Here is a 27,311-nt window from a genome sequence, read left to right on the forward strand (position 1 = left end):
TTGTATTTAACTCTTATTTCACATAATTATATGCATCATATAAGTGATACTTTACAGCCCTTTGCAGCTGTGCTGGCTTGAGGGAAATGCCTGTGGAAGCCATTTTTGCAAGAATTGCTTTTCTCCACCACTGAACTCCAACCCACAGTGTTTTGTTGGAAAATCCGTGATAGCCCAATGTCTTCGGATGAGTTACTACCTTTGAAAAATAAAGAGCTAGTTACGGATAAATGCCTGCTGAGCGTGGGTGGATCCGTCTGTGTGCAGTCTAATGAGTGCTGATTAGTCAAGTAACCAAAGGATTAAAGAGAAAACCAGCTGGTCTCTGCACTGGTTCTTCAGGACCTATAAGGAAAGGGGTTGTATAGGTCCTGTAAAGATGTCCAACATGACTAATGTTATTTTTCATACAGATATTTTAACATTAAAAAAAATATTTCTGTAGGGAAAGCCTGGGCCACGAGGACCACAAGGCCAACCTGGATTTCCTGGACCTCCGGTAAGTTGTTTTTGTCACTGCTTGCCATTTCCAGAAACAGATACTCAGACTGGTATGAGGCATACAGGCAAAATTTTATATATTATTCAGGCACTAAGATTTTAGATTGCCCACATCCTCCTGCTTTCCTCACTGTTGAGAGAAGGCCTCCTGCTGTGGATGGCCACTCTGGGCACGTGGAGGTGACACCCAGGACGTGGGCAGTCATTGCACAGAGACAGACTTTGCCTCAAGGCTGTTGTCATGAAGAACCTGATTGTCTTTCTGTTTCTAATGTCCTGAAGAGCTGTATGGGCGTTCAACGCATCTCAGAGAGACACTCACTGTTAATTAACTTGTAAGTTGTCCTAATGGATGTCAGGGAATGGTTGCTTTAAAACGGGTTGGCTTTATGCCCCAGTGTCATGGCTAAAATATTTTGTGGGTGAAAAATGAGAATTGGGTATGCGTGTTTATGCTTCGACACCATTTTTGCAACAATTTAGACATATCAGCATTGTCACTTTTGACTTAATTGTAGCTTATTCTAGTTATATTTTATATATATTACATATATAAAAATATATTTTATAACCCAGCTCTGCAGGAAATCTCTGTTCAGACTGTCACTGCTGTCTCATTTGCAAATATTCTTACTTCCTCCTTTTTGGTTTGTTGCGTTCCACTGTTGATTGGGTTTTGTAAAATTGATGGTGTTGTGAAACTGCATTACTTAGGTAAATCTGGTTTAAATTATGTAATTTAGATATAGTTGTGTGCCCTGTATTTAATCAGGGAGTTGTCGCTTTTCTCTGTCCTGTTTTCTTACTCTCTTCTGCTCACAGGACAACGTAATTATCAGCTAGGAGTTGTCTAGGTAGCCATGCAGTAATGGTAGCATAAGCCAGCTGGGAAACGGTTATACAGTTCATTAGCTTTTCCTACTCAGTTAACTTTCTAAAACTTTTCTCTTTTAAAGGGAGAGGCTGGTCCAGAAGGCAAACCTGGAGTCCCTGGTTTACCAGGTCAAAGGGTGAGTTGCCGTTTTTATTTAATGTAAGTCTCAAGAGGCTGGGCACAACTTTGTTCAATAAGGTTTGGTACTTTGACCCACTTTACATATACTTTTCTACTCATTTAAGGATCCTGGAGGCCCAGATCCTTTCCTCTATTCCTTCTTTATGGTCCAGCAATGTTCAGTACCTCTTGGAGTCCACAGGTTGTATGCAATGCCCTGTGGGACCCTAGGAAAATGTCTTTCTTGTCATTTGCTCTCCTGCCTTTATATCTGCTCATTGCCGCCAAGAGGATTCTTGATATGACTCTGAGTGTGTAGAGCCACTAGTAATATGGACAGGTTGAAAGTTCAGAGAAATGCTGTTGTCCTGGAAGTCAAATAAATGTAAAGACACTTGCATTACTTATTATTTTTGGTTCTGTTTGGTCTGTACTCAAACAGAAGGTCCCACAAAATGAGAGATAGTATACCATTCTCTGCCAGAAGTTTAGATAGTTTCCTCTTGTTAAAAAAAAAACAAACAAACAAAAACGAATACTGGATTTTCTCTGACTCAGAGTTACATTTGGAATATTTGAGTACTGATAAAAAGTGAAATTTATAGTGGGCCTGATATTATTACATGCATACTCTGAACCTGCCTTTCCTTGCTTCAGACCATTTGTATGAAGAACATCTCGCTAGACAACAGATAAGGGTGGAAGTGAGACACCTGTTTAACTGTTGTGGAGGCAGTCACTTCAGTCTCAGTACTGTGGTTTGATGGGTTACTTTTTAAACTAGTTACAGAGACTTGGTCATAGTTGAATCCATTGAGGAGATCATGGGGGTTGCCCGTAATGCTTTTTGCAGTTGAGTCAGCACCGGTGCTGTTAGAAGACTGGGTGTGCGAGTGCTACTTGTGAGCATGGGAGGGTTATGGAGAGAGGACAGCACAGGGAAGGAATATATACCTTGGTAGGTGGTTTTCCACAGACTTGACATTGAATTGCATGACATTAAATTGAGCTGTAAGTGACTTCTGTGAATCTTCTCCTTGGGAAGATGGGGCACACAGTCTTGTGTTAATCCCACAGTGAAAAAGGGCATTTACTTGCTTTCTTGTACTTTTTCAGTCTTTAGAAAATACCACCTTATCGCTTTAGCCACTAACTGTGCTGTGCTTTACTTAGGAGTTGACAAGTTTTGAATTGTCCTGGTTTTAAAGCCTGCTATGAAACATTGTTTCTTCAATAAGATTAACAGAGCATGTTAGCTGGGTGAAGGACAGGGATCCCTCAGGTTCTGCAGCAGGGCACAAAATGCTCCTGCTAATGATCATTTGATTAGAGATGTCATTTGATCCATACTGTCTTTGAATGTTTCCCTAGACTTTTTTGTGCCTAGCTAGTTAGACTACTTCTCCTAAGGGTCTTTATTAGGCACCAGGCATCTTAGGTAGATATATATATTTTTTTTAAATAAAGGCCATTGTTCACTGACTGAATGTGAGATGAATCAAAGTCCTGGGCTTGGTGGATCTACATGGATAACCTACATGTGGGAGAGAGAACAGATTAGCAGATACTACTGATTCACCATTAATGCAGTTCTTGACAAAGTACAAACATAAATCCAGGCATTGATTACCATCTTACATAAATTTGGCTGCAGAAAGCAAGTATCTCTCTAGACAGGCTTAGAAGTTAAAATGCCAAGAACAGTAATGTCAAATATCTGTTTGAGCCTAGCTTTGAATGACTGGCTTTGAGGCGAGGGCATGCTCTGAAGGCACAGCTCAGAGTTGTAATGAGCCCTGAATGCTGCTCTCCAGCAGCATAGCCTGGTGTTGAGGACATGATGCCTCAGTATCATTTGTGGCTCCTGCCCTGGCTTGTTGTAAGACTTGACTTGCTGGCTGGATATTAGGAAAAATTTCTCCACTGAAAAATTTCTTTTGGCTCCCCGGGGAAGTGGTGGAGTCACCATCCCTGGAGGTATTTAAAAGATGTGTAGATGTGGCATTTATGGACATGGTTTAGTGGTGGACTTGGCAATGCCGATTAATGTTTGGACCTAATCTTAAGGGTTTTTTTCAACCTAGATGATTCTATGATTCTAAACTATTCTATGATTTTATTCTAAGACACACGCATTGCTTCTGCACCCCCTGTGAGCAGGAGTGTAAGACTGTACAGGTATGTGATCAAACCAAACACCCAGAGCAGCAGTGTGAGCATCAAGTTGTTTAACACTGAGCATTTTCTCCAGCACACCTTTGGGTCATGCCAAATAATTGTCTCCTACAAATGTCCCTGCAGTGCAAGGTGACTGTATTTGGCAGGTTGGGTAACAAAGGCAATCCTTATTTGTGAGGAAGGTTTACTGGCATGCTAAGGCCAGAAAAATCAGACATAGCTAGAGGCAGATTTGGGATTCCTTTTTAGCAGACCTGTGTAGAACAGATGAAATTCACTGTCTGCTTGCCTGGTCCCTCTACTCTTATACTGGTGAGGTTTCAAGATATGATGCTGCACCAGTTTATATCGCCTGAAAATTTGGTTCCTCAGGTACTTTTTAAATATTCTGCACTACTGTCTTGTAACAAAAGGGATAGATTACGGTGCAACATTGACTTCAAGACACTTTCCAAGTAGCATGCTCCAAAGGGACTGATGTGTTTTGCAGTATGATTTGACCTCAGTTTTGCATTATGGTCCTCAACCAAGTTGTAAATGAAGTCAGCACACGCACAGAGTCCCTGTCATGACTCAGGGATGCAGACATGACCATTTCTTGGAGTTCTTAAAAGTGTGCAGTGCTTTAGTTAGCTGTAACACAGCTGGCACAAACCACTAATGGACTAAAGGCATGTTTGGAACCATTTCATAGAGGAATTCATGTCTCGTAACACGGTTCACTGGAAATGAAGGACTCTGATCTGTGCAAAGGCAGAGGCAATGTTGGCTGGTGTTAGAAATATAATGCAAGAGCCACCTACACAGTGTGTAGATTTCATAGAAGATTACATACTGTGCCAAATACTCCAGTGACAGTTTGGCTGACAGGAATAGAGTCATACATCTTGGAAAGATTTCTAGGAAAAGAGGAAGTATGATGTTCTTTAGGCCTGAAGTTGCTGTTCCTGTTATTGCTGAAGAAATAAAAGAATACATGTGATAATACAGTTGCCAATAAACAAGACATAATCTTTAGAGTCACCATTTTATAGTAAAGAAAGTGTCAGTTTCATTTAAGATGGCTACTGCAAGCTTAATCTTTCATTTAAATGTGTTCATCATGCTTGCATAAATGTTTTACCATCACCATTGCTTAGACTGCACATTTCTTGGAGCAGTTGCAAAGTCTTCTGCGAATGTGTGATACTGGTATGCTTGAATAAGTAACTGGGGTGAAGAAGCCCTCTCATCATGGCTTCTGATGGTCCAAGGCTTCTTCTGGACTTGGTATTACAGATTGCTTGAGACCATGCTTAAGACCAAGAACCAGTATTAGCTCAGTACTGGGGCCAGTCCTGTTTAATATCTTTATTGATGATCTGGATGAGGGGTTTGAGTGCACCCTCAGGAAGATTGCAGGTGACACCAAGTTGGGCAGGAGTGTTGATCTGTTTGAGGGCAGGCAGGCTCTGCAGAGGGACCTGGACAGGCTGGACTGATGGCCAAGGCCAATTGTATGAGGTTCAACAAGGCTCAGTGCCGGGTCCTGCACTTGGGTCACAACAACCCCAGGCAATGCTACAGGTTTGGGCAGAGGGGCTGGAAAGCTGCCCAGCGGGAAAGGACCTGGGGGTGCTGGTTGACAGCTGGCTGAACATAAGCCAGCAGTGTGCCCAGGTGGCCAAGGAGGCCAAAGGCATCCTGGCTTGTATCAGACACAGTGTGGCCAGCAGGACAGGGGCAGTGATTGTCCTCCTGTACTGGGCACTGATGAGGCTGCCCCTTGAATCCTGTGTTCAGTTTTGGGCCCCTCATTTCAACACATACATTTTGGTGCTGGAGCATGTCTGGAGAAGGGCAATGAAGCTGGTGAAAGGTCTAGAGTCTTATGAGGAGCAGCTGAGGGACCTGGGGTTGTTTAGCCTGGAGGAAAGGAGGCTCAGGGGAGACCTTATTGCTCTCTACAACTACCTGAAAGGAGGCTGTAAACAGGTGAAGGTAGGTCAGTTCTCCCAGATAACAAGTGATAGGACAAGAGAAAACAGCCTCTAGTTGCCAGGGGAGGTTTAGACTGGATATTAGGAAAAATGTCTTCCCTGAAAGGGTTGTCAAGTGCTGGAACAGGCTGCCCAGGGAAGTGGTTGAGTCACCATCCCTGGAGATACTTAGAAGATGTAGATGTAGCACTTGGGGACATGGTTTAGTGGTGGACTTGCAGTGTTAGGTTAACGGTTGGACTCAATGATCTCAAGGGTCTTTTCCAACCTAAATGAGTCTGTGATTCTCTTCTCTGTCTCTGTTGCCTTTTGAGGGCTTGCCACCAAATCAGTCGTGTTATCTGCAAGCATTAAGAACTTTAGATATAGTCCAGCCATACCCAGGAGGTCACCTCCAAATCATTTAGAGCAACATGGTGTTGCTCTCAGACAAACTTTCAAGAAGTTATGGATAAGAGAGGAGCACACTCACAGCCGTTCTCAAAAGCAGAAGGGTCACTGGTGAGTCATGAAAAGTGTGTCTGAATGCTGGGATTTGCAGCTTTGCAGGAGGATGGGATCTGAGGGATCAGAGGACAGTCTGAAGAAGATACTACAGGACTTAAATTGGCGTTAGAAAAAGAAAGGCCCCTGAGCTGGCTGGAGGATGTGGTAGAGCATCTTTCTAATGTTTTGTTTAGAAAAAAAAAAAAGGAAAGTAGGCATGTTTGTGGACAGAGAGTGAAGGGAATGTTGTGCTCTAAAAAAAGCTGATGGTATTATAGAGATCTGTTTCCCAAATTTATCATAAGTTGAGCTTGCTGTATATGAACCTCTTCCTCCTGCAGCCCATTCCCAGGAGCTCTGATATGGACCATGTGGTTTTGGTGTAACTATAATAATGCACGCTCACAGCCATAGCTCTTTAACTTGGAAAGCTAATTGGAAGGCTGCTTACATTTTGTGGAGTAGCCCACTAGTGGAAGCACACTAAAGGGGAGCATAAGCTGGGAAGACAGATTGCCTTTTGGACATTTAAAAGCACTTCTCTGTTAGCCTGCTTTAGTTGCAGGTCTTGAAGTGTTTTATAGACACAGAAAAAAATGTGCTATCTCCCTGGTACATCTGCTGGACTGCTAATCTGATGATTCACATCCATCGTTTGATCCTGATGGGGGACAGGAGATAACAACTACAACTGGAACCAAACAACTGGGTTATGTTCATTTTACTAGGCAGCTGCTTCTTCTAAGTGTCTGGCACCTGACGTCTCTATTTTGACGATGATACCCTCATATCAAAAGCACACAGTGGGAAGAAAGAAGTTTTGCTGGGTTTATGTGTCCCATAAGACCTTTGAGTGATAGGCAGTACTGTCTCCCTGATTTTACTAAAACTGTCTGAAAAAGAGTAGAAATCTGAGAGTCTAGTTTAATTTTAGGGTGGTTTTGTGGGTTTTTTCTCTCTTTCTGTCCTCTTCTTTCTTCTGTGAAACTGAAGAGAACTGAAATACTTTGCTTCCACTTTGAAGTTTTTTGACACCTGATCTGCTGAAATATTTGTTGGAAATAAACCCAACTTTTTTTGCTTGATGGACACAAAAGATGCAGATGTATAGCATGTTCCTGGAAAGCACACAGATCCTTGGATAATCCATCCTAAACACAGAGTTCTTCTGAAGCATGCTCAATAACTTAGTTTTCAAGGATTTGCCTCTTATTGACACAAATTCATTCAAGGGATTGAAATTTCAGAAGAACACCGAGAGAAAATGTTTATTCTATAGCAGTACTTTCTACACATGCATGAGGTGGCAGCTGCCCAAACCCATTTTGGGTTTGACGTGCTGTAGTGCAGCCTAGCTTTCTGAATTCGCTTTTTCAAAATTTTCCCATGTTCCAAGAACAGTCAGTACAAAAGAAAAGAAAACCCCAGGGTATCGTAGGATATTAAAAACACTCATGGGAAAATGTTTTAAAGGAAATTATCTTTTTTAAAAAGGTAACCTTTAATGAATGTCCATCCCCATGTTTAAGACTTCAATGTACATGAGTCAGGAAGATAAGTAATAGTAATTCCCCATTTTTCAAGTTACTTCATGCACAAAATAATTTATATGAAGCATGGAATGAGAGCAAATTGGATGTAGAAACAGAGATAACTTTGAAAAAATTTACTGCAGGACCCTTTATTTGTGAGTTAATTGCAAAGTTCAGTGTCACGGTCCAGCAGGTTGGAGGCCAGAGGAATGAGTGCAGCTCTAGCAGTGAATTACAAAGGGGTGTCTTCTGCGTCTTTAATTCAGCTGTCATGTTTCAGCAGGTTTTCATGTTCATGTGTCCACATCCCCTGAATGTTTGTTGCTGAAGTCAGAGCAGCACAAAAAGCTTAACAGACCTTTCTTGACTCTTTATAACTAGATTACAAGGCTATGGGTCTATGTAAATGGTGCATAGTTGTTTCACAATAGTCCGTAAAGGATCCTGTTAAAATTGGGGACTACTGGTTTCAGGGCACACCCTCCACCCAGAAGAGATGTGTTAAAGAGCACTTGCCAACACAGGAAAGGTTAATCCCTCTTAGTTGCCATGGGGAAGATGAATTTATCACACCTCTGGAGGGCTGCTGAGCTCTTCTTTGTGCTTTTGATAGAGGAACAGGAATACGTGTATTTGACTGTCCCCTTCCTGATCCACCTCTCTCCTGTCTAAGAGGGTTGTTGCATAGATGTTCCTGTTCTGGCCAGTCACAATTTGAAATGGGCAGTCAACACTGTTTCAACTCTTATTTCTCTGTGTATGAAGTCCCCTTGATTTCAACTAACTTAGACTTGCAAGGTCCAAGGGAAAGAGCTTGGTCTCTCCAGGGAGAGGCACATAAATAATCCAGGAGAGAAAGGAGAATGTTTGCCCAGCAAATTGAGCAGACTTTTTGGAAGGAGCCAGTCCCAAAGTGCAATCTCTCTCAATGTCCAGAAGTCCTTACAGGCCTTTTTTTCCTGTGTCACAGTAGTCCCAATAATCACCCATAAGCTGGCCAGCCCTCATGGTATTTGCATCCTCAGGATAAGGAGATTTTCTCACTTTGTAATTTATTGTCATTGCTTGATACATATGGAGACTAAAAGGCTAAGGGGCCTCAAACTGATTATCATTGCTGTGTTTGTTCTGGCTTCTCTAGTAACGTAGAGGTAAAAGGACAGGGCTGAAAGGGGTAATCCTAACATCCCATATAGTTTACAGAGGAAATAGTTGGCATTTATACTAGCAGTCATATTCATTCACAATTAAGGATGCTTCCTATGCACTTGGTACCAAATCCACACCTGTTCCTGGGGCCAAACCTCAAAGAAAAACATGCTATGAAAATATATGGCCACTCTGGCTATTGAACAGCAAGATGAGAAATGTTCTTGGGCTATGATACCTTTCAAAATTTTCCCTCTCGCAGAGTGGGGCCCACATTTTTACTTGGTTCACTGTGTTCTGTATAGTAGACACCTTTCTGATGGATGGTTGTGTTTGTACATATTTGCGGGTGCTTGAAATATTCAGATGATGTTGCCTGCCCTGGCAAAGTTCAATCATGCAGAAATCGAAACGTAAGCAAAGCAACAGAAAGAAGTAAAAAGGGATTGATGGCATACTTTAAATCCAGAGTGATGCTGTAATTGTCAGTGAGGTAAATATATCTATTTCCAATAAAACACACATTTTTAACTGTGCTATTTTTCAAATTGCTGATGAAAGCAAATGACATATTTCTTATAGTCAAAGAATACACATTTTTACATGCTTACCTGATTCTTGCTATAAGTAACAGAGCATAATTGCTGGTTTTCTCTGTCATATTATTAGGCAATGTGACATTTTGCTGAGCTTTGCTCTCATAGGTATAATTTCTCCCAGCAAGTATTTCCGTACTTTATAGACAGGCTGTAATGTTGTGGAGAGAACCTGTTGTAGTTTGATTTTGGCTAACTTCTGCACGATCAAAATGTTCCCTTCACAATGGGAAATTACACTCTCACCCTCTCTGTCGGTATAATTACATGCTGCTTTAAGGAATCTGTGTGTTTTGAAAAGCACCAAAGCTTCTCAGCATTATACCCAAGGAAAGGATAGGCTCCTCTCACATCTCTCATTGCTGCCTTGGATTAGCATGCCTGGTCATCAGCGTGGAGACAGAGCAATGGGGGTATACTTGTAACAGGAGGCAAAACATGTCCTTCCTCTGCTTTCTTGGCTTTTGAGATTGATATCGGGAGGAGGTGGTGCTGCTACAAACTTCCTCAGGTTCCCCAAGTAATATTTTACAGTTGAGACGAAGTTTCCAAAAAGCAGCAGTTCAGCAAACTGTAACGAGATAATCCCTCTAAGATTTAAAGCTGCTAAAGCTACACTCTTACGGACCTCCAAAATAAAGTACATGTACTACTCGCATCTCTTCACTTGTGATGTTACAAGGCTTGTTGGGATTTTGTTGACCTGAACACCAATGCATGTATCACCCATTGTGGGTTTATATAAAGTACATAACAAGGTATGTTCATGCTCTCCAACTTGTGATATCTGATTTAGATGGAAGCCAATTCTGTTATGCTCCTTTAAGGGCTTATAAGCATTTTTGATATCAGGTTCCTGCCTCTAATGCAGTCTCTGAATTAGAGTCTGAGGAGATGTATAAACATTGCAAGGGGAGGTGTAAAGTGGGTGCTAATTATACCCAATGACAACCTAGGTTGATGGGACATGGATAAATCACAGAATGGTCAGGGTTGGAAGGGACTTTGCACAGTCACATCCAGGTGGGTTTTGAATATCTCCAGAGGAGACCCCACAGCCTTTCTGGGCAGCCTGTGCCAAGGCTCTGTCACCATCAAAGGAAAGGATTTTTTCCTCATGTTCAGATGGAACTTCCTGTGCTGCAGTTTGTGCCCGTTGCCCCTTGTCCTGTCGCTGGGCACCACTGAAAAAATCCTGGCCCCATCTTCTTGATGATCACCCTTAAGGTATTTGTAGACACTGATAAGACCCCCCTCAGTCTTCTTTTTTCCAGCATAAACAGCCCCAGCTCTCTCAGCCCTCCCTCAGACGGGAGATGCTCCAGTCCCCTCACCATCCCTGTAGCCTCTGCCGGACCCTCCCCAGCAGTTCCCTGTCTCTCTTGAACTGGGGAGCCCAGCACTGGGCACAGCACTCCAGGCGCAGCCTCCCCAGGGCAGAGCAGAGGGGCAGGATCACCTCCCTCCACCCGCTGGCCACGCTCCTCCTCATGCCCCCCAGGGTCCCACTGACCTTCTTGGGCATGAGGACACGCTGCTGGCCCACGGGCAACCTGCTGCCCACCAGCACCCCCAGGTCCCTCTCCGCAGAGGTGCCCCCCAGCAGGTCACCCCCACCTCACCCAGCTTCCTGAGCTTGCCCATGGGATGCTGTGGGAGACAGTGTCAAAAGCCTTGCTGAGGCCAAGGTAGACAACATCTACTGCTTGCCCCTCATCTACTCAGCCAGCTCTTTTCTGAATCAGTTACACTGTGTTGTGTGCTGGCCTCAGCGCTGTAGCTGTGAAATCAGCCACTTTAATGTGTAGCTCCTGCTTTGATAAAAGCTGGAGGCGGCATGCAGGCATACTCATCCCCCATGCCTGGCTCCACACGCTGCATCCTGTATGCTCTATTCATAAGCTTATATACTTCTATTAGTATCTTAACAGTGTCCTTTGCATGGTCACCTTGGCAGCTGCCAAAATGAACATCTTTAACTAGAAAACATATGTGGAATTATGTGGTTATGTGAGTCCTTCAGGTTAAAAATGGGAACTTTTTGACTCTGACAAGCAATAAAATGATGGATCTTGAAACAGTAGAAGGAACACTCGTGAACAGTGCATGTACTTGAGTATATAATATAGATTTTTGTTGGTGTTAGGGTCCTGGAAATGACTACAAACTCTGATGCCCAAGGACCTCATAATTACTCCTTTAATTTTCTTCTTAAATTCTTCTTCTGTATATGACAGCTGCTTTTTTTGTTATGAGAACAATAAGGAAAAGATTAGATTCTGACACTCCAGCTGATTAATCTCAGTCAAAACTGGGGAAAATGTCATGAAATTTTTTTTTTGTTTGTGATGTTTTAGCTTTTTCATTCAAGTCAGTGGGAAGCTGTTGGTTATAGATTTTGTTCCTGGACATATTTCAATAAAGAAAAATAAAAAGAAAATTATATATGTGACTCTTACACATCTGTATGACCAATCACATAATCAGTGACATGAAACTTGCTTAATTATAGTATCCTTCTGAAAAGAAAAACAGTTTAGATAAGAAGCAGAAGCGAGGGAGAAAAAAAATATCACTTCTCTCTATCTCTTGGGTATTTACGTGACTCCTTTTGTACCCTCCTAGTATATTACTAACAACCTCAGAAGTATTAATGATTCACTTTACACATTAGGAGACGGATGGATTATTTTTACAAGAAAGCCGAGTCAAAAAAATATATGACTTGTCCGAATTAACACAGCAAGTCAGCTGTTGAGTTGAGAAACAAATCCAACCTCTGCTTAACTCCAGTGCTTCATGCATACTTATTCCAGCCTTTCTTCCTCATGTTCTCATATAGGACTTTTCCCCCTGTGAATTATTTGAGGTCAGACTCATGGGGAACACAGGTACTGCAGCATCCATATAGGTAAACTTGTCTTGGGGTGCATTCTAGGTCCTGGCTTCCTTTGCACCGGCGAAGCTCTCTGGTTCCTCTGGAGGAAACGTCTTTTGCTTGCAGAGGAGGCAGTGAGCTCTGCTCCTTGGTGGTAATGGCAACCCTAGTTAGAAATGTTTCCTGGCTTAGAGATTTTGAATCTAGTAGCACTAGAGTTGCTACTTTCATTCTTAATGCATGAAACAGTGCAAGGAACACAAGGGACACTGCTTGGCTTTGTTGAGGAGGGGTGAAGGGCTGGGCTGCAGCAAGGAAAGTGCCTCTCAGCATGTGTCCACACTTGGTACCTCCCTTGACTGCATCTCAGCACTGTGACATCTCTGACCCTCTGTTGGGAGCACCCAGGTGAGATGGCAGAGTCTAGGAGATGCCGTGACGTGCATGAGAGCAACCCTCATCTTTGGGGCTGTTGTCACAGTCTGGGAGATACAGACCTGTCAAAGACAACTGGAGTTTGACATCCAAATGGTGTCTGCTGCCTTCATTTCTAGCTTTTGGGTTTTGTGTAAGCACAAGATGGTGATTTACCAGTTTTGGGATGAAAGACTTTTGAAAGTCAACAGCAGTCTTTGCCCTAGTGTCTAATATTTGCTTCTCTGTTGAACATACAGGGTAAAAAGGGAGAACCAGGATTCCCAGGAATCAATGGTCTGATCGGCCCTCAGGTAAGCGATGGTTTCTTCATTTTTGTATAATACGTGGAAAAATATGCTTTGTGGCACCAGGTGACCTGAAGCCACAACGGTAGCGTGCTCTGACCTTGTTTTCTTCTTATCTGCACCATCTTGGAAGTTGGTGACCTTGTTTTCTTCTTATCTGCACCATCTTGGAAGTCGGTGTTTCTTCTTTACGAGCCAGATTAATTTACCCTGTTGTGATTGAGAGAAGTCTGCCTGTCTGGCAGCAATTACTTTTACCTTTCACAGTTTTTCAGCATCTTTAAACAGGAACATAAGGAAGTGTTTGGTATATGGTTTCCCCGTTGTTTGTACATACAGCAGTATTGTTCCAGAGGAAAAGCAGTGATATGCCGTTTGCAATATTTAGGACAGTGTCTCAGCTAATTTTCAGCTGTGTGAATTAGCAATTGCAGATATACCTCTGTGCTGCAGTCTTGAAGGAAGAAGCAGTTTAAAAGATACTTGCTATTCAGAAAAGCACACTTTGAGCACAAGACTTTCTGTGGTTTTGATTCTCACACTTCTACTTCCGGAGGGATGGGTGTTGGATTGAGGGGACAAAGACAGAAGCTTAAAACGAAATGTTTATTCTCCCCATGAGGAAGGATGTCTTAAGTTAATGACCCCTTAGCTCCTTTTTTTTAAAGCTTTTGGCAAGTTAGTGCTCCAGTTGCACCATCTGTAGCATCATAAGGGCAAAATAGTGCTGTGTATGTTAAGAATCGTTAGAGAGGATTTGGCTTCATTTTGGGTCAACCCATTCTGCCCTGTATTACAACACTGACATTTGCCTCTGGGTTGGTTTCTTGCTGATTTTGTAGCCAAATTCAGCTGACCTGAGTCACTTTGTAGAGTCACCCCTGCAAGAAGAAAAATATCTGTGGGAATGTCCTCAAGCAGGGAAGATGCAACCTCACTTTAAGCTGACCACTCAAGATAAAACTGAACGTTTCATTCATTCCCGTTTCAATAATAAATTAATAAACTGGGTCTTGGCTTTGAGATTTTGTTTCAATAATTGCTTAAGTTTTGTTCAGGAGTAAAGACCCTCCATTACTACAGCTGTTGGTGCCGTATTTCAACAAACAGCACACTTCTAGGCAGAAGATGCTGATTTTTCATTTATTTCCATTGGCAATCTATGCCCTTGCAACCAGGAAACGCGAGCTAGAAATGGTTTCTGTGGCAGATGTTTTGTAATGAGCTGTTCACGTGTCTGTAGAGGATGTCAGAGAGGCAATCCAAGGGCTTGTGACCAGGGGCGGTGATGCCCCTTCTGTCCAGCCAGGAGACTTGCCCTGAAAAATACTACTTGGCACTGGTTTACATATTTTTAAGACTTTTTCTTTGGTACGGTATCTGGTTTGCAAGTATTTCGCCAGCAGCGTTCAACAGGAATGAAGACAGTATTTCTAATGGATTTAAAAGATTTTGTTGGTTTTGTTGTGTGGGTTTTTTTTCCGTTGGATGCCATTAAAAGGTCCCCCCCAAGCCTTCTGAACCTTTGGGAGAGGATTTTCTTGCTTTTGGGGAAAGATTTTTCTCTGTGCCTTATTTCTAAGGTATCTGACACTATCCATCCAAACAATATCACACTTGCTCAGCTTAAGTTCCCTGCAACTTAAAATAAATATTATGCATGTGTTAGCAATTTTATAAATGTATCTGAGAAAATTACTGACATAGCATTAAGTAATTTTCCTTTCTGCACAGGCTAAATAAAGTTAGCAAATTTTATGTTAATTAAAACCACATATAATGCTAGCCCCATTGAGGGATACTTAAATTGACTGTTCCTCTAAGCTAACTGTAAGAATGGAATAATATTGTTCTTATTTCTGCAGTGGCACCCTGTTCTGGACATGTTATTGTAGATTTCCATATTTCTGTTTGGAGAAAGTGCTTACGTTCAGTTTGTGACAAAACTACTTTTCAACTTCACAGCACTTCTCATGACATTAGATTTTTTTAAGCACTTTATCAGCATTTTTGTTTTCTTAATCAGACTATGCTCCAAAAATACCCAAGAAGAAAAGTGATTTCCTTATGCTTTAATTACATCGATATTCATCCAAGTCATGTACAGGAGTCTGTGTCACTTGTTCCTGTGCTATCTCCATGGTGCTGAGGGCCAACTGATTTGAGCTGGCCATATGCAAACTAGATTAAGACACTAAAATAACCTCCCTTTCCTCTGCTATTTTATATTTAAATACACTTTTGTTTTCTGACCTGATTCCCCCCACTGGTAGTTGTATGGGCAAAAGCAAGGAGTGAATATAGGAGCTGTAGAAGGTACATTGTGGCTGGAAAACTGCAGAAAAGACCATCTGAAGTTATTGTTGGGCTTTGTTAAAAAAAAATAGTTGCTGTCATGCTCAGTCTGATGAGAAGCTACAGAAGGATCAGGCAGCTGTGCAAGGGAACCAACCTGAGGGCTGCTCTGGAGCTGGGTCAACAGCTCCAGTGATGAACCGCAGCTGGGATGATGTCAGTCTGACTCTCAAGGGCCACTGACTGGGTGTGCTCACATTGAAGAATTAATTTAAGCATCAAACCCTGAAGCAGCAGCTAGGAGGCAACTTCTCAGCTAGCCTGGGGACGTTTTGTTGCAATAAGGTAGTTTGCTAGTTTTGCCTCTCTCCTTGCACGCACCAACTCAAACTGAACTTTAATCCCAAAAGATTTTTGATTGCTTTTTCCTTCTAAGTCAGCTGTGGTTGTGAACCAGTCCATGTGCTTATTTGCTTCATGTTGTCCAGTCAGCACCACCAAAAATGAGCATTTATTTTCTAGTGACCTTTAGAAACAGTGCATCTTGCAACATAATCAAGCCATGGAGTAGATACTCTGGGTCTTATTTCCCCTCTGGATATGAATGATTTTCCTGCAGCAAGGACACAGACTTCTGAACTCATAATACGTTTATGTTGTTATTATTTATTTGTATTATTTTAGTTTCCAGGAACCTTGATCATGGGCCAAACTTCAATTGCAGTAGACTGTTCAAATACAGACTGAAAAATGAGCATTTCTGTAAAACACTTTCAGTTGAAATAGTTGGACGGGTATCAAGCACTGGAAACAATGAGGCTATGCATTTCTGCATGGTCATCTGAGATCTCGGTGTACCTTGTCTATCCCATCATCTCTTGATAGGAAGAGTTCAGAGAAAGGGTTGAACGCAGCTGATGAGGTACGTTTGCAAGTGCTTTTCTAGGCATGAGGGGTATCCCGAGGAGGAAGATCTGCAGTTAGGCCGTGTATGCTAAGTGAGCCATGAAGGCTGTGTTCACAGGTCCAACAGAGACAGGAGCTGATGCCCCAGTGATAACGGAGAGCTCAGACACTCTGAGCTGTATCATTGAATTACCGGAGCTGAGATTCGGCTCCAAATGCAAGCACTTATTGGGTTAATGATGATGCAGGTGTCTGAGGTTCTCTTGATGAAGATTCAGTTAATATCATCAGTGGACCCTGAAGCCCTCCTAAAGCAGGTACCTGCAAATGGTCCACTGAGCCACTGTCTAGATTCCCTGAGCTGAGCAGGTACATGCCGTCTGCCTGTGAGATAAAAACAAGTCAAAACTCTGAGATTTAAACACAAATGCCATACCTCACACTTACAGTATCTCTGGGCTGTTACTGAGGTTTGCCTTATTCTAGATAAGCTGGTGGTGTAACTAAGATCTGCAAGGAAGACCAGTACAAGCTATACTGTTTATGGTTGTGGCTGGCAGTGATTTAATTAGCATAGACTTGTCTGTAGAGTGTAAACTCAAGATCAGCTTTTAAGTAATTCAGGAAATAAATTATATCCTCTGAAATGCAGGGTGTCCTTAATGTCCTTTCTATAACGCAAGGTAATAGTGCAAAATCTAAGGAAAGGATACGGGCCCCAGCTGCAAAGCTCTGACTGAATTCAAACTATGCCAGTGCTGCTTGAAATTGGAAGATAACTGCTCAGAGCTATCTTTAATAACCTATACCTTTAATACAGGTTACTAATAGGTTTAAAACCCTCTACCTTTAATGAAAATAAAGAAGAAAAAAAAGTCTTCACCTGTGCTGTTCACTAACAGTACTGAAACAAAATACCATAGCGGAGTTTGTTATTGTTTTTCTCATTTGCTGCACTGACTCAGTAAACCAAATAAAAATTAACACCTAGGGAAATAAATATTCCTCTGTAGACAAAAGAGATCATGTCCATATCTTACTCTAAGTGATGGAATTAAACAAATACAGCCTTTCACTGGAAGCAAGAAATTCTCCTGGAAAGACTGCTACGTACAAAGTAAAGTTTATTCAGTACTTTTACAGAGCTAAAAAGACAGTTCCAATATTTTTTTTGAAAAAAAACCCGAAACAACGAACTTTATTTTTTAAAATAATCTTGGGACGCCAATTACAATGCCACCTGGTGATATAACTGGAGACCTCATCAGCTTATGAATGATGGCAGTATCACTGAAGCTGACTGTAGAGCATGCATCATGGGTAAATGCTCAGATCTGTTGGCTCTTTAGGTTTTTGGTTTTCAGCGTCATCATCAGTGCCTTTTTCCATGTCCTCTTACCTTTGCCTTGGTTTGTATGGCAGCATTTAAGCAGAGGATGGAGCAATACGGTGCTCTAATGCAGCATTGCTGAAAATAATTCACAGTAGTTTGGCAGGTGGATACTGTAGTGCCTGGGGTGAGAAATGAAGAGCAGATTTGAGGAGCTGATCCCAGAACCCACTCAGATGCAGCAGAGGAGAAATGGAGAGCTGGAGTAGCAAGGGGCATAGTGAGACACGTGCGCTGTTCCGCAAAGCTATCTGCAACAGCCTTATTTCTGATGGGAGAGAAGTGGAAATACAGGGGAGTCAGCACAAAGCCAACAGGAAGGGTCTGTGGGAATTTTCTGAGAGGTGAAATTCAAAGAGTAATTGGCTTGTGGCAGCAGACAGAATGCTCTTGCATGTCCCAGAGGTTCTTCTTATTCATAAAGCTGTCACACGGCCTAAAAAGCCCAGACCACGCTCTGTTTTGATGTGGGGTAAGGTCTCGCCTAAGCCTTTCTCATAGTGTAAAAGAACACAGCCATCAGCATGGAATAATATACAGAAAACATGTCTGCAAGCTTTGCCTCCAGAGACAGGTATCTGGAAAAGCCATCAGACTTCAGTTTCAATCGTGGAATGACATTTGTTCACCTCTGTCTAGAACATAACCATCCCTTCTTTCATGGAAAAGAGATTTTGGCCAAGCAGCCTAGTGATGTAGTCACCGGAAATGTTTTTTGTTCCTTTACAGAGCTTCCTTAGGGAGTGCAGAACCTAAATCTTAATCACTCTGCCTTTCCCAGCCTGCCTTTCAGCAAGGTACACGCTGGAAGAAGAGCGCATCCTTTAGTGGATCCTGGAGGACAGACACAGCTGTTCCTCCAGTATGGAGAGTATTGGATTTCTTTCCTGAGAACTGTCCCTGCATTGCATTGTCTAAGGAGCTGAGCTGGATGAAACACAAGCCTGAAAAAATCCACAACCCCCAATGTTTTTAAAGATGTCCTACTCCATGACACACACCCTCACCTTTACACACTATTTGGATTTTAATTAACATTTGAAACCTTTTTGTTTCAAAACAACAGTTTGAAAATACTTTGGTTTAAACACTTTGATAGAAGATCCATGTTTTACATTTGTTTTCCAAACTGAGTTTGCATAGTCCTGTTTAAGAATAAAGTTTTCATATATAATTTTTTGCTTCAGCGTGTAGGAAGCACACATCAGGGTCTTTGCCATCCAGAAAAAAAAACAAACCACTCCATGATTATTTTCTTCTAGATCAGTTTTAAAGGGACAACACTGGGGACTGGATTTGGGACAGGGACTCTCATCTGTATAATTCATCAAATGATCTCTGAAAAAGGTAATGACTTAAATCAGGTAGTTTAATCTGCGTTCAGTTTCAAAAAAGAAGTAAAGAAAACAGATGGCATGAGATTTTGGGTTCAAGCATTACAAGCTGTCTGCTGCTGCTGTTTTATGGGGTTTTTTTAATCACAGATAAATGCTTTGCTTGGTTCTTTCTAAATAGTTAAAAATAGTCCTTGCTCTGAAGTATGCTCAGAAGTCAGGAGAAAGGGCTACGGTAACAGAAATTTATATACAAGTGAAACTGATTTGCTCTGGACAGTGGCAGAAGGGAGGTCTCTCTGAAGGATAGCCGTGATGTATTTATGCAATTTCCATGCGATTGTGCCATTAGATTTCTCTGTGCAACATTTTTCAGTGCAACATGTGGTGAAGCTACATGAGTAAACCAGTCTTGGGCATGCCGTCCTGGATGATTGCTTGCATGGAGAGCAATGAAATGGAATTATTAGCGGCAGTTTAGGCTAAGGATCAGTGTGCTTCCATTTCAAGAGTTATAGTTACATGAGGTTATTGTGGTCCAGAATATAGAAAGTTTAAGAGAATAATTAGAAAGTGTCTTGTATAATGAGAATATCCAGAGTTACTAGGAGAAATAGGACAGATGAGAAGGCGGTTTCTCATGTTTCAGGGATTAAGCTGGTTGCTGAGAGATGTTTGAGTGAGACTCTGCTTTTAGGCCAGATTGATGCCTGTCTGTACTGTGCGGGTAACTTGTATCATACCTGGGATTGCTTGGGCTGAGGCTGGGTCCTGGCTGGGTTTTTTCACCACCTTCTCGATAGAAGCTCCCTGTTGTAGGGCTATGGAGAATATGTATTTTGTGGTGGGAGTTGGTTCAGTTATTGGCAGAGAGAAAGAGAACAAAATTAGGCTATTAAGGAGGAATCAATGGAATTGGTAAGGGAAGCCTGCAAAGGTAAACTTTGCACTTTCTTTCCTGCACTTACGCATAGTCCCCTATGCTGCTGAATCATTTGTTGCTGTTTATCTAAAGGTACCTTTGCCTTCTTTCCCGGGACTGCACCCAGACTTCATGGAAAACTCTTCTTGGAGCCCATATCTTCTGCAGGGCCTCTCAGCAGTACCATGCAGAGGTGGAGTAAGGCCAAGCAGAACTTCCATGTCCCTGGCGCCTGAGGTCACTCCATCCAGTTGTGTCTACAGTGGTCTTTTCTCTTGTGCTGGGCTAATTTTTACTATTGATTATTTTCTTTGAATGGAGAAACCTTTTTTAAGGGATAGATGGTCTTGACCAGATGTCTCCTGATATGTCTAGAGCTCCTTAACTGCAGGACCCTCCTGCAATAGCAGCTGAACCAGCATCCTCAGAAGCCAGTGCAGGGTTCCTCAGGAATTATGTCAGCAGCAGCAGTGCACCCCGAGGCACATCTTTCTGGGGATTTTTTAGTTGTGCTCACAGCTGAGGCACTCTACAAAGCTTAATGTTGTTGGTGGGATGGTGCCATGTCCGTTGTGAGTTGCAATGAAAGCAGATGTGGGAGGCAAGTGCATCTGCAGGTCCCTTTTTTGGTCTCTTTGCCCCATCTATTGGTGAGAGACCATCTTCTTTTCTGGCTGAATTTTAGAAGTGTCTGAAAAAAAACACTTATCTGCTACCTCCTCTGTCAAACCATGCCACAAATAATCCCTTGTCCTCAGTTTTTGACACTATTTTCTTCTCTTCAGCTACATTTTTCCTTAAATGTGAAATGCTAATATTGATCCATGACTCGTAATACCTTAATCATAAAACCTGTGCTTTGTGATATTGAATGGTGACAGGGAAAATGCTGGCTGCCCTATTTCTGTCTTGTTTCAGTTCTTTACATAGGGTTTGGGGCAGGGAGGGTTGTTTGTTATTTTAAGTACAAACACACCAGAACTCCCCCTATGCTGAAAACTGGAGATGAATGAAATCATCATGTTAGAAAGGCAGAAAGAGCCAGGGTAAAATTTCAGTTCAGCCATATACCCATTTCTCACATCCATCCTCATGTTGTTAGGTCCTGATCCAAAAATGACACAAACACTTGCTTCATTCTGAGCACAGGAGAAATCCTATCTTGTCTACCGTGAAAGCTGGAAGTAACAAACACCTCTGCATCTCAAGCAACCTGTTGAGATCTGTCGAGTATGGAGACAAATTTCTCAGCTAGGAAGGCAAGTTTAACAGTTTGTCCAATGCACAAAAGTAAATCCCTCCAAAAATCGAATGGCAATTGAAAGAATATTTTCCCTGAGAGAAACAGCTGTTGCAGGGAGATGAGTAAGAAAGACTGTTAGGTCATTTCCAACAGGAATGTATGCATTGAAGTATGAGTTTGTGAGGATCTTTTACTATCAATGAGATTAGTGTAGAGCACTAGAAGAGTGGTGCATTAGTTTTAAAACACTTGATTCATTACATTGTTTCTCCATACAGTTGGATTCATATTTTTACATCACACCATCCCCACATCGCTCCCTGGACCACCACCCCCACCCCTCCCCGCAAAAAACCCCAAGCCAATACCACAAGCCTGTTCCATTCATTAATTACTTAATTAATCTTTTTGCAGAGGTAAATTGCTCACTTTGAAACAACATTAGTCAAAATTAAATTAGGCTGGATGCTACAAGGAACCCTTCTGGACAAGCTGTGTGTTGTACGTTACCATCGATGGCCTTCAACTCCTCCATCTCCTGTATGGGAGCGGAGGGTGGAGCTCACCTTGTAGCAATAGTAATTAGTGGCTGGCAGGAGATCCTGTTCTGCTCCTGAGCATGGGTCTCCTGGAGCTCAGTTTGGCATCTTGCTTTTTTTGGACAGAATTTAATGAAAACGAAGCTCAGTGCCTTTGCCTGTTTCCAATAGGGCTGCTAATGCACAGGGGAGGACCTGAGGCTTTCAGATGCTACCAGAGAGTTTGGTAAACTGGTTTTGCTTCCTTTCTCATAGGGACCTCCAGGGCCCCCGGGCATAGCTGGACCCCCTGGACCGCCTGGAGCACCAGTAAGAAAAAAAGCTTGGGATGTTTTTTTGTTTGTTTATATCAAGAAGTAAAAACAGCTTGGGAAAAATTTTAGGCCATGGGTTTCGGTGGGAACTGAGTTAGGACCACTGGCAACGTGTGTTTTCTTCTGTATTGTCTCCCTGGAAAGCCACAGCTGGTCCTAGAAGACAGCTTCTCTGTGCTGAGAGTTGGAACCACGTTGTTGCTACCTGGGGATAAGTCAATGTCTACAGGAGTCCTCACGGCAGAGACCTGACTGCCATGGAAGGGAAAATTGCATTTAAATTGAAAGCAGTGACTTCCAGTGAGGTTTCTGCAAAAGACAGAAATACTGATATATTTTTTTTTCTTTTCTTCTGATTTCATTTTTCAGGGACTGCCAGGAGAAATCGGAGTTTCTGGTAAAACTGGACCACCGGGACCAGCTGTAAGCATCAAGGAACTGCTGCTCTTGTCTCCATGCTCTCCATGACTTCAGATACTTTAATACTCAAGTCTTTGCTTCATTTCCTGTAGCTTGTCTGCATGCAAGGTTTTATCGTGGGCTCCAACACCGTTGTCTTTAATGTAGACGTTAGCCTGTGATGCCTTTCGTGAATAAGAATTTTATCAGATGCAGCTCCACTTTTCCTACATGCTGGGACCATGATGTTTTCTTTATATGATACTTTTCAAAGTAATTTTGCATTTGGCAAGATATCGTTCTTTGAAACCTGGAGTTTCCTGAATCAGGCCAAAGAACTCAGAATTAAAATCTCAGATTTAGCAGAGCATAGCAATTTCTGTTGGCTGTTAAGTCAAGAAAGGTGAGTTATGAAATACTTAGTATTAAGAAGTGCCACCTACAGCTTGCAGTGTTTATGGATTTACTGACACTCCAAAACAGGACAAAACTTTTTCTCATCATGTTAAATGCATTACAGGAAGACATTTTAGTTCTTATCTTGCTGAACGACTCTGTCACTATGTGTCATATAATTTAATTTTAGGAGTCTATGTATTGTATAAGAAATGACCGACATTTAGAAAGAGAAATAGACTTAAAAAAGCTTTATAGCTACAGATAAGAGACTTTTATAGAGAACGATAAGTAATTTTTAAAGTTATTTAAGAATCCACGTTGCAAAAAAGCGCTATCCTGTTGTTTCTCTGTAACAACGCTGACATCCAGTGGTCATTCACCAAAACTGGGATACTGGGAAAAGCTGAGCAAATAAGCGTTGTGAGAACTGCTGCGTATTTTGAGTCACAGTAGTGAAGAAGTCAAAACAAAATGCATGAGGTAGTTCTTCTTTTTCTTAAGCTTACCTGAGTGACAAGAGGGACAAACTGAGCATTCTCATGCTGAGCTTGCTGTTAATGATTTAACGAACAGGCATGCAGAGCTTACGATTTTCTCTTGTTTAGGGGTTGCCTGGCAAAGATGGATTCAATGGGCTTCCTGGGCTGCCGGGTCAAAAGGCAAGTGACACCACCTACACTGGTATTAAGCTACTTAGCTGGGCAGCTTAGCTGGGTGACCGGGAAAGGGGGGGAACACCTCCAGAGCCAAACACAGCCTCATCAATCATACATCACTGAGCTACTGGTGAAGCTCCAGAGCCAAGCCAGCTGGTGTGATCGCACTGTACTGAGTCATTGTGAAGATCGAGCTGGTTGTAAATACAGCAGGGATGAGAGATCCTCTTCCAGTCTTCAACCACTGCATCCTATTTGGCAAACCCAGTTGAGCGTTGCCAACAGAGAAGCTTCTACTGTCACTCAGGAAAGCCATTGACACTGGTAAGTCAAGGCATGTGTCCAAGGCACAAAAAAGAAGAGAGAACTGTGGCAGAATCCAAAGATGATTCTTTCGTTCCTCCCTGAAGGGCTGGAAAGAAAAGATGCCATCCTGCTAAGGCTTCTGTAGGTCTCTGTGCAAGAAAGATGGTTCATTATTTCCTACTTCTTATGCCCCATTTGAAAGCTTCTCCAAATAACGGTATAGGAAGCATTGTCTCCTCTTCTGTCTCTGCAGTGGGAGAAGGGAGGTAGGAGATTTAGAGGTAAGAGACACTCTGGTTGACTTGCCACCACTGTGTAAATAAGTATCAAAGAAATGTGCCATATTTTGACTAAAAAGGCCAAGCTAGGCTTTGGGGATGATGTCACTATATTGGAATAAGGACAGCAGCTCTTAACCATATGCTGCCTTGGATTGCATTGGCAGTTGTTGCCTTACCTCTGATATATACATGTGCTATGACCTCTACATGTTCCAATAACACACTACAGTTATACTTGCCTCTCTCAGCTGAGTGCACTGAGTGCCTGAGCCCAGGTCTAGCAGAGTCCCCAGCTCCCATTTATTGATGAATAAAGGTGAGGAATTTGGACCCTATAACAATTTTATGAGGCTAAATAAACTTTGGATTTTATCTACAGCCCTGCGTTGTACCTACTGCACTTCCCAGCTATGTAGCACATTTCAGTTTTATAATCCACTGCAGTCTCTGGTCTCCTGGCTGACACCACCTACACTGAAAGTTCCGTTTCCAAGTATTTACCTAAGAGGCCCAGCGGCCAAGGTTCCGATCCCACAATTATTTCTTTTTCTTAACAGAAATAACATAGGCTTTCTAACCACATATAGTTTGAAGAAACTGAACGGAGGTTTTGTTTTTCAGGTGATTCGCTGTGGAGGTCTTTATGTAACTGTGGTTGACTTTGTGTTATTCCAGAAATATTCCAGCGGGGTCATTGGTGCTGGAGATGTGATTGCAAACAACACTAGAATGGAAAAACATTCTAGGATGCATATTCTCACATGGCTTCATTTACATCCCCAGGCTGACACTGAGAATCTGAGTCAAAATACTCCTCACTGTTGCCTGCAAACATGCTGCACTACCAGAGGAGTTTGTATATTAACTTCTCGTGTTCCCTGCAGGGGGAACAAGGGGAGAAGGGTGAGGAAGGCTTTCCTGGAAAAGCCGGCCCTAAGGTAAGGAATTTTATTTCATAGTTTGCTGTAGACATTGAATCAATCAAGGTGTGACTTTGGAAGGTCTTATACTGAAGTCAGGAGGGTAAGGCTTCTCTAAAGTTGGAGGCGTACAAGAATGAGCAGATGTAGCTCATTGCCTTTCAGAGTTCATGGTGTTCCAAAATACCAAACCCTGTTTGATGCTCCTCTCTCAAGTCTACATGTGTAGGGTGATGTGACCTGGCCCTTGCATTGTCTCCCTGTGGGCTGGATTCTCAAGCCATCCAGAAAGCAGTTTCAGTGCCTTATGGGGAAATAGGTAGAACAATATAAGCCAGGACAATAGGGGACACACTTTACAAATGAGGAAGTGTTCTTACAAAAGGGTCAGGTCCTTGCAATGTTAAAGCTTTGCTTTTGTTTTTCCAGGGTGAACCAGGGAGCCGTGGCCAACCTGGTGAGCAGGTGAGCAGGAAAAATAGCCTTAGCAGCAAGGCCTACCTGTCAGAGCAATGTAAAGTGACCACATGCAATAAAAAGCCCCATTTGTCAGTAATGACATCTGTGCATGTCATTTGCATCTGCAATTGAAGATGCTACAGATGAGTGGGTGAGACTCCTGGTTGGACAGAGAAATGCAAAAACTCCAGAAGAAAAATGTGCTGAATCCAGCTTTTCATTGCATCGTGGAAGATTAGGTCATCTACTTCCTGGTGGATAGGGAGGAAAAGGCAGTCCAAGTGGCTTAAAAGTGCTTGTTTGCCTTCACACCTCAAATTAACCCAGGATACTGGTTCTAGAAGATTAGGAACTTCTAATAACTATGCGATGCAAGCGGTGATGCTGTCATTCCTAAGTTGTAAATGCTTGCTGGGAAATACCACCAGATGACTGTTAGAAGTTACACACTCGTCTTAGTCTTTTTGTATTGGGATTCGGGTTTCAGCAGACAACTGCTGAAAAGTCCTGCAGTTTTCTAAAGCACACAGCTGTCTACAAAGTCCAGTCAGGACCACTAACCGTAGATGTTAACATTGTCATCCACATGCCAACTTTCCAACTATAGTATTAAAAACTGTAGAAAAGGAACAGCTCAGCGCAACGAAGGGTTAGACCCCCAACGAAAGCACTGCCACGCAGTCTGGACCGTCTCCCCACACAGGGCTGTTTTGAATTCTAATATCACCTTCCAAAACACTTGCCTCTCGCTGTAGTGTGGTGGTCTCCACACATTTCATAAATGTTCTCTTTTCTGTCACCTCAGTCATAAATTACAATATTGAACACTGCAGACCCTCAGAGGACTTTGTACGTCCTCCGAATTTGACAGGAAACAGCTAATAACAGGGGTGTGAGTGTAGTTTCTTCAGGCAGTCGTACTGTGCTGCATTTCTGTAGTTTGCTAACGAGAATGTCATGTTGACCCATGTCAGATGTCTTATTAAAGTCAGGATACACCACACAAATTCTTCCTTCTTGTCTGCTTCATTATCATATCAAGGGAGGGAACTGGGTGGGTTTGTTATAATCAGTTTTTAACAAATCCATATTGGCTGTTTTGCATTATCTTTCTGTCCTTGAGCTCAAACTCATTGATGTTTTGCTTCAGTACCTTTCCAGAGGCCAAAGTTACACCACATGGTTTTTATTTTTCCTCCAAATTGTCTTTTCTTTCTTCTTTAACGTTAGGCCCTCTGTTTGTCCTTATGATCTCTGGGGTCTCATCATCAGCCAAGATCCTGCAGTAGCTCATAAAGCACCACTCCCTCTGTCACCAACTGTCACTTTCTTTAGCATTCTCCAAACATTACCTTGATATTCCTAGTCATACTTGGTCACTGCAGCATCTTGTTCCTCACCTGATTTCTTCTACAGACTTATTGTACCTATATCATGATAATGTTTGGAGTCTTCCCATATTTCAGTGATAATTTCATTAAAGCGGGGATCACCTTTTCTTGTTCAGTATCTGTACAGTGCTTAGTGCATTTGGGTCCTGTCCGTGACTGCGATCCTTTGTGATATTGCGCTACAAGCGCAGATAGCAGAGTAATTATAAATAGGAAAACACGTATTTTCAGACGACAAACTGGGTCAATTTGCAGCTAAATTTGAGAATTCTTCATATGTTTAGAACAAGCCACATAACACAGAGATCATAATTGCTCCAACCAACAGCAATATTACGAAGAAGAAACTCAAATGTAAGGTTCAAACAGAAAGAGATCCAGATGTGCAGTTACTGCATCCAGAAATTTCTAAATCTGTTCATCAGGTAACACCTGTACCATTCAGATAAACACAGCGCATTTTTTGCACTTCCAGACTACATAAAGAAATAAAAATTAAAGTTAGATTTAATTCTTTTAGCTGCTTTTATTTGCTTGCTTGG

General features: G+C 42.2%; 1 protein-coding gene across 1 annotated transcript in view; it reads left to right on the forward strand.

Moving 5' to 3' along the window:
* Positions 1-27,311, forward strand: part of COL22A1 (collagen type XXII alpha 1 chain) — a 237,409-nt gene that overhangs the window by 148,563 nt on the left and 61,535 nt on the right. Inside the window, exons 22-29 of the mRNA XM_040588639.1 lie at positions 446-499; positions 1,458-1,511; positions 12,968-13,021; positions 21,900-21,953; positions 22,328-22,381; positions 23,362-23,415; positions 24,884-24,937; positions 25,349-25,384. Of these exons, the coding sequence (XP_040444573.1) occupies positions 446-499; positions 1,458-1,511; positions 12,968-13,021; positions 21,900-21,953; positions 22,328-22,381; positions 23,362-23,415; positions 24,884-24,937; positions 25,349-25,384 (414 nt within the window). The remainder of the gene's footprint in view (positions 1-445; positions 500-1,457; positions 1,512-12,967; positions 13,022-21,899; positions 21,954-22,327; positions 22,382-23,361; positions 23,416-24,883; positions 24,938-25,348; positions 25,385-27,311) is intronic.

This window comes from Falco naumanni, chromosome 3 (assembly GCF_017639655.2).
Source record: "Falco naumanni isolate bFalNau1 chromosome 3, bFalNau1.pat, whole genome shotgun sequence".
In the NCBI taxonomy this organism is placed as follows: Eukaryota; Metazoa; Chordata; class Aves; order Falconiformes; family Falconidae; genus Falco; species Falco naumanni.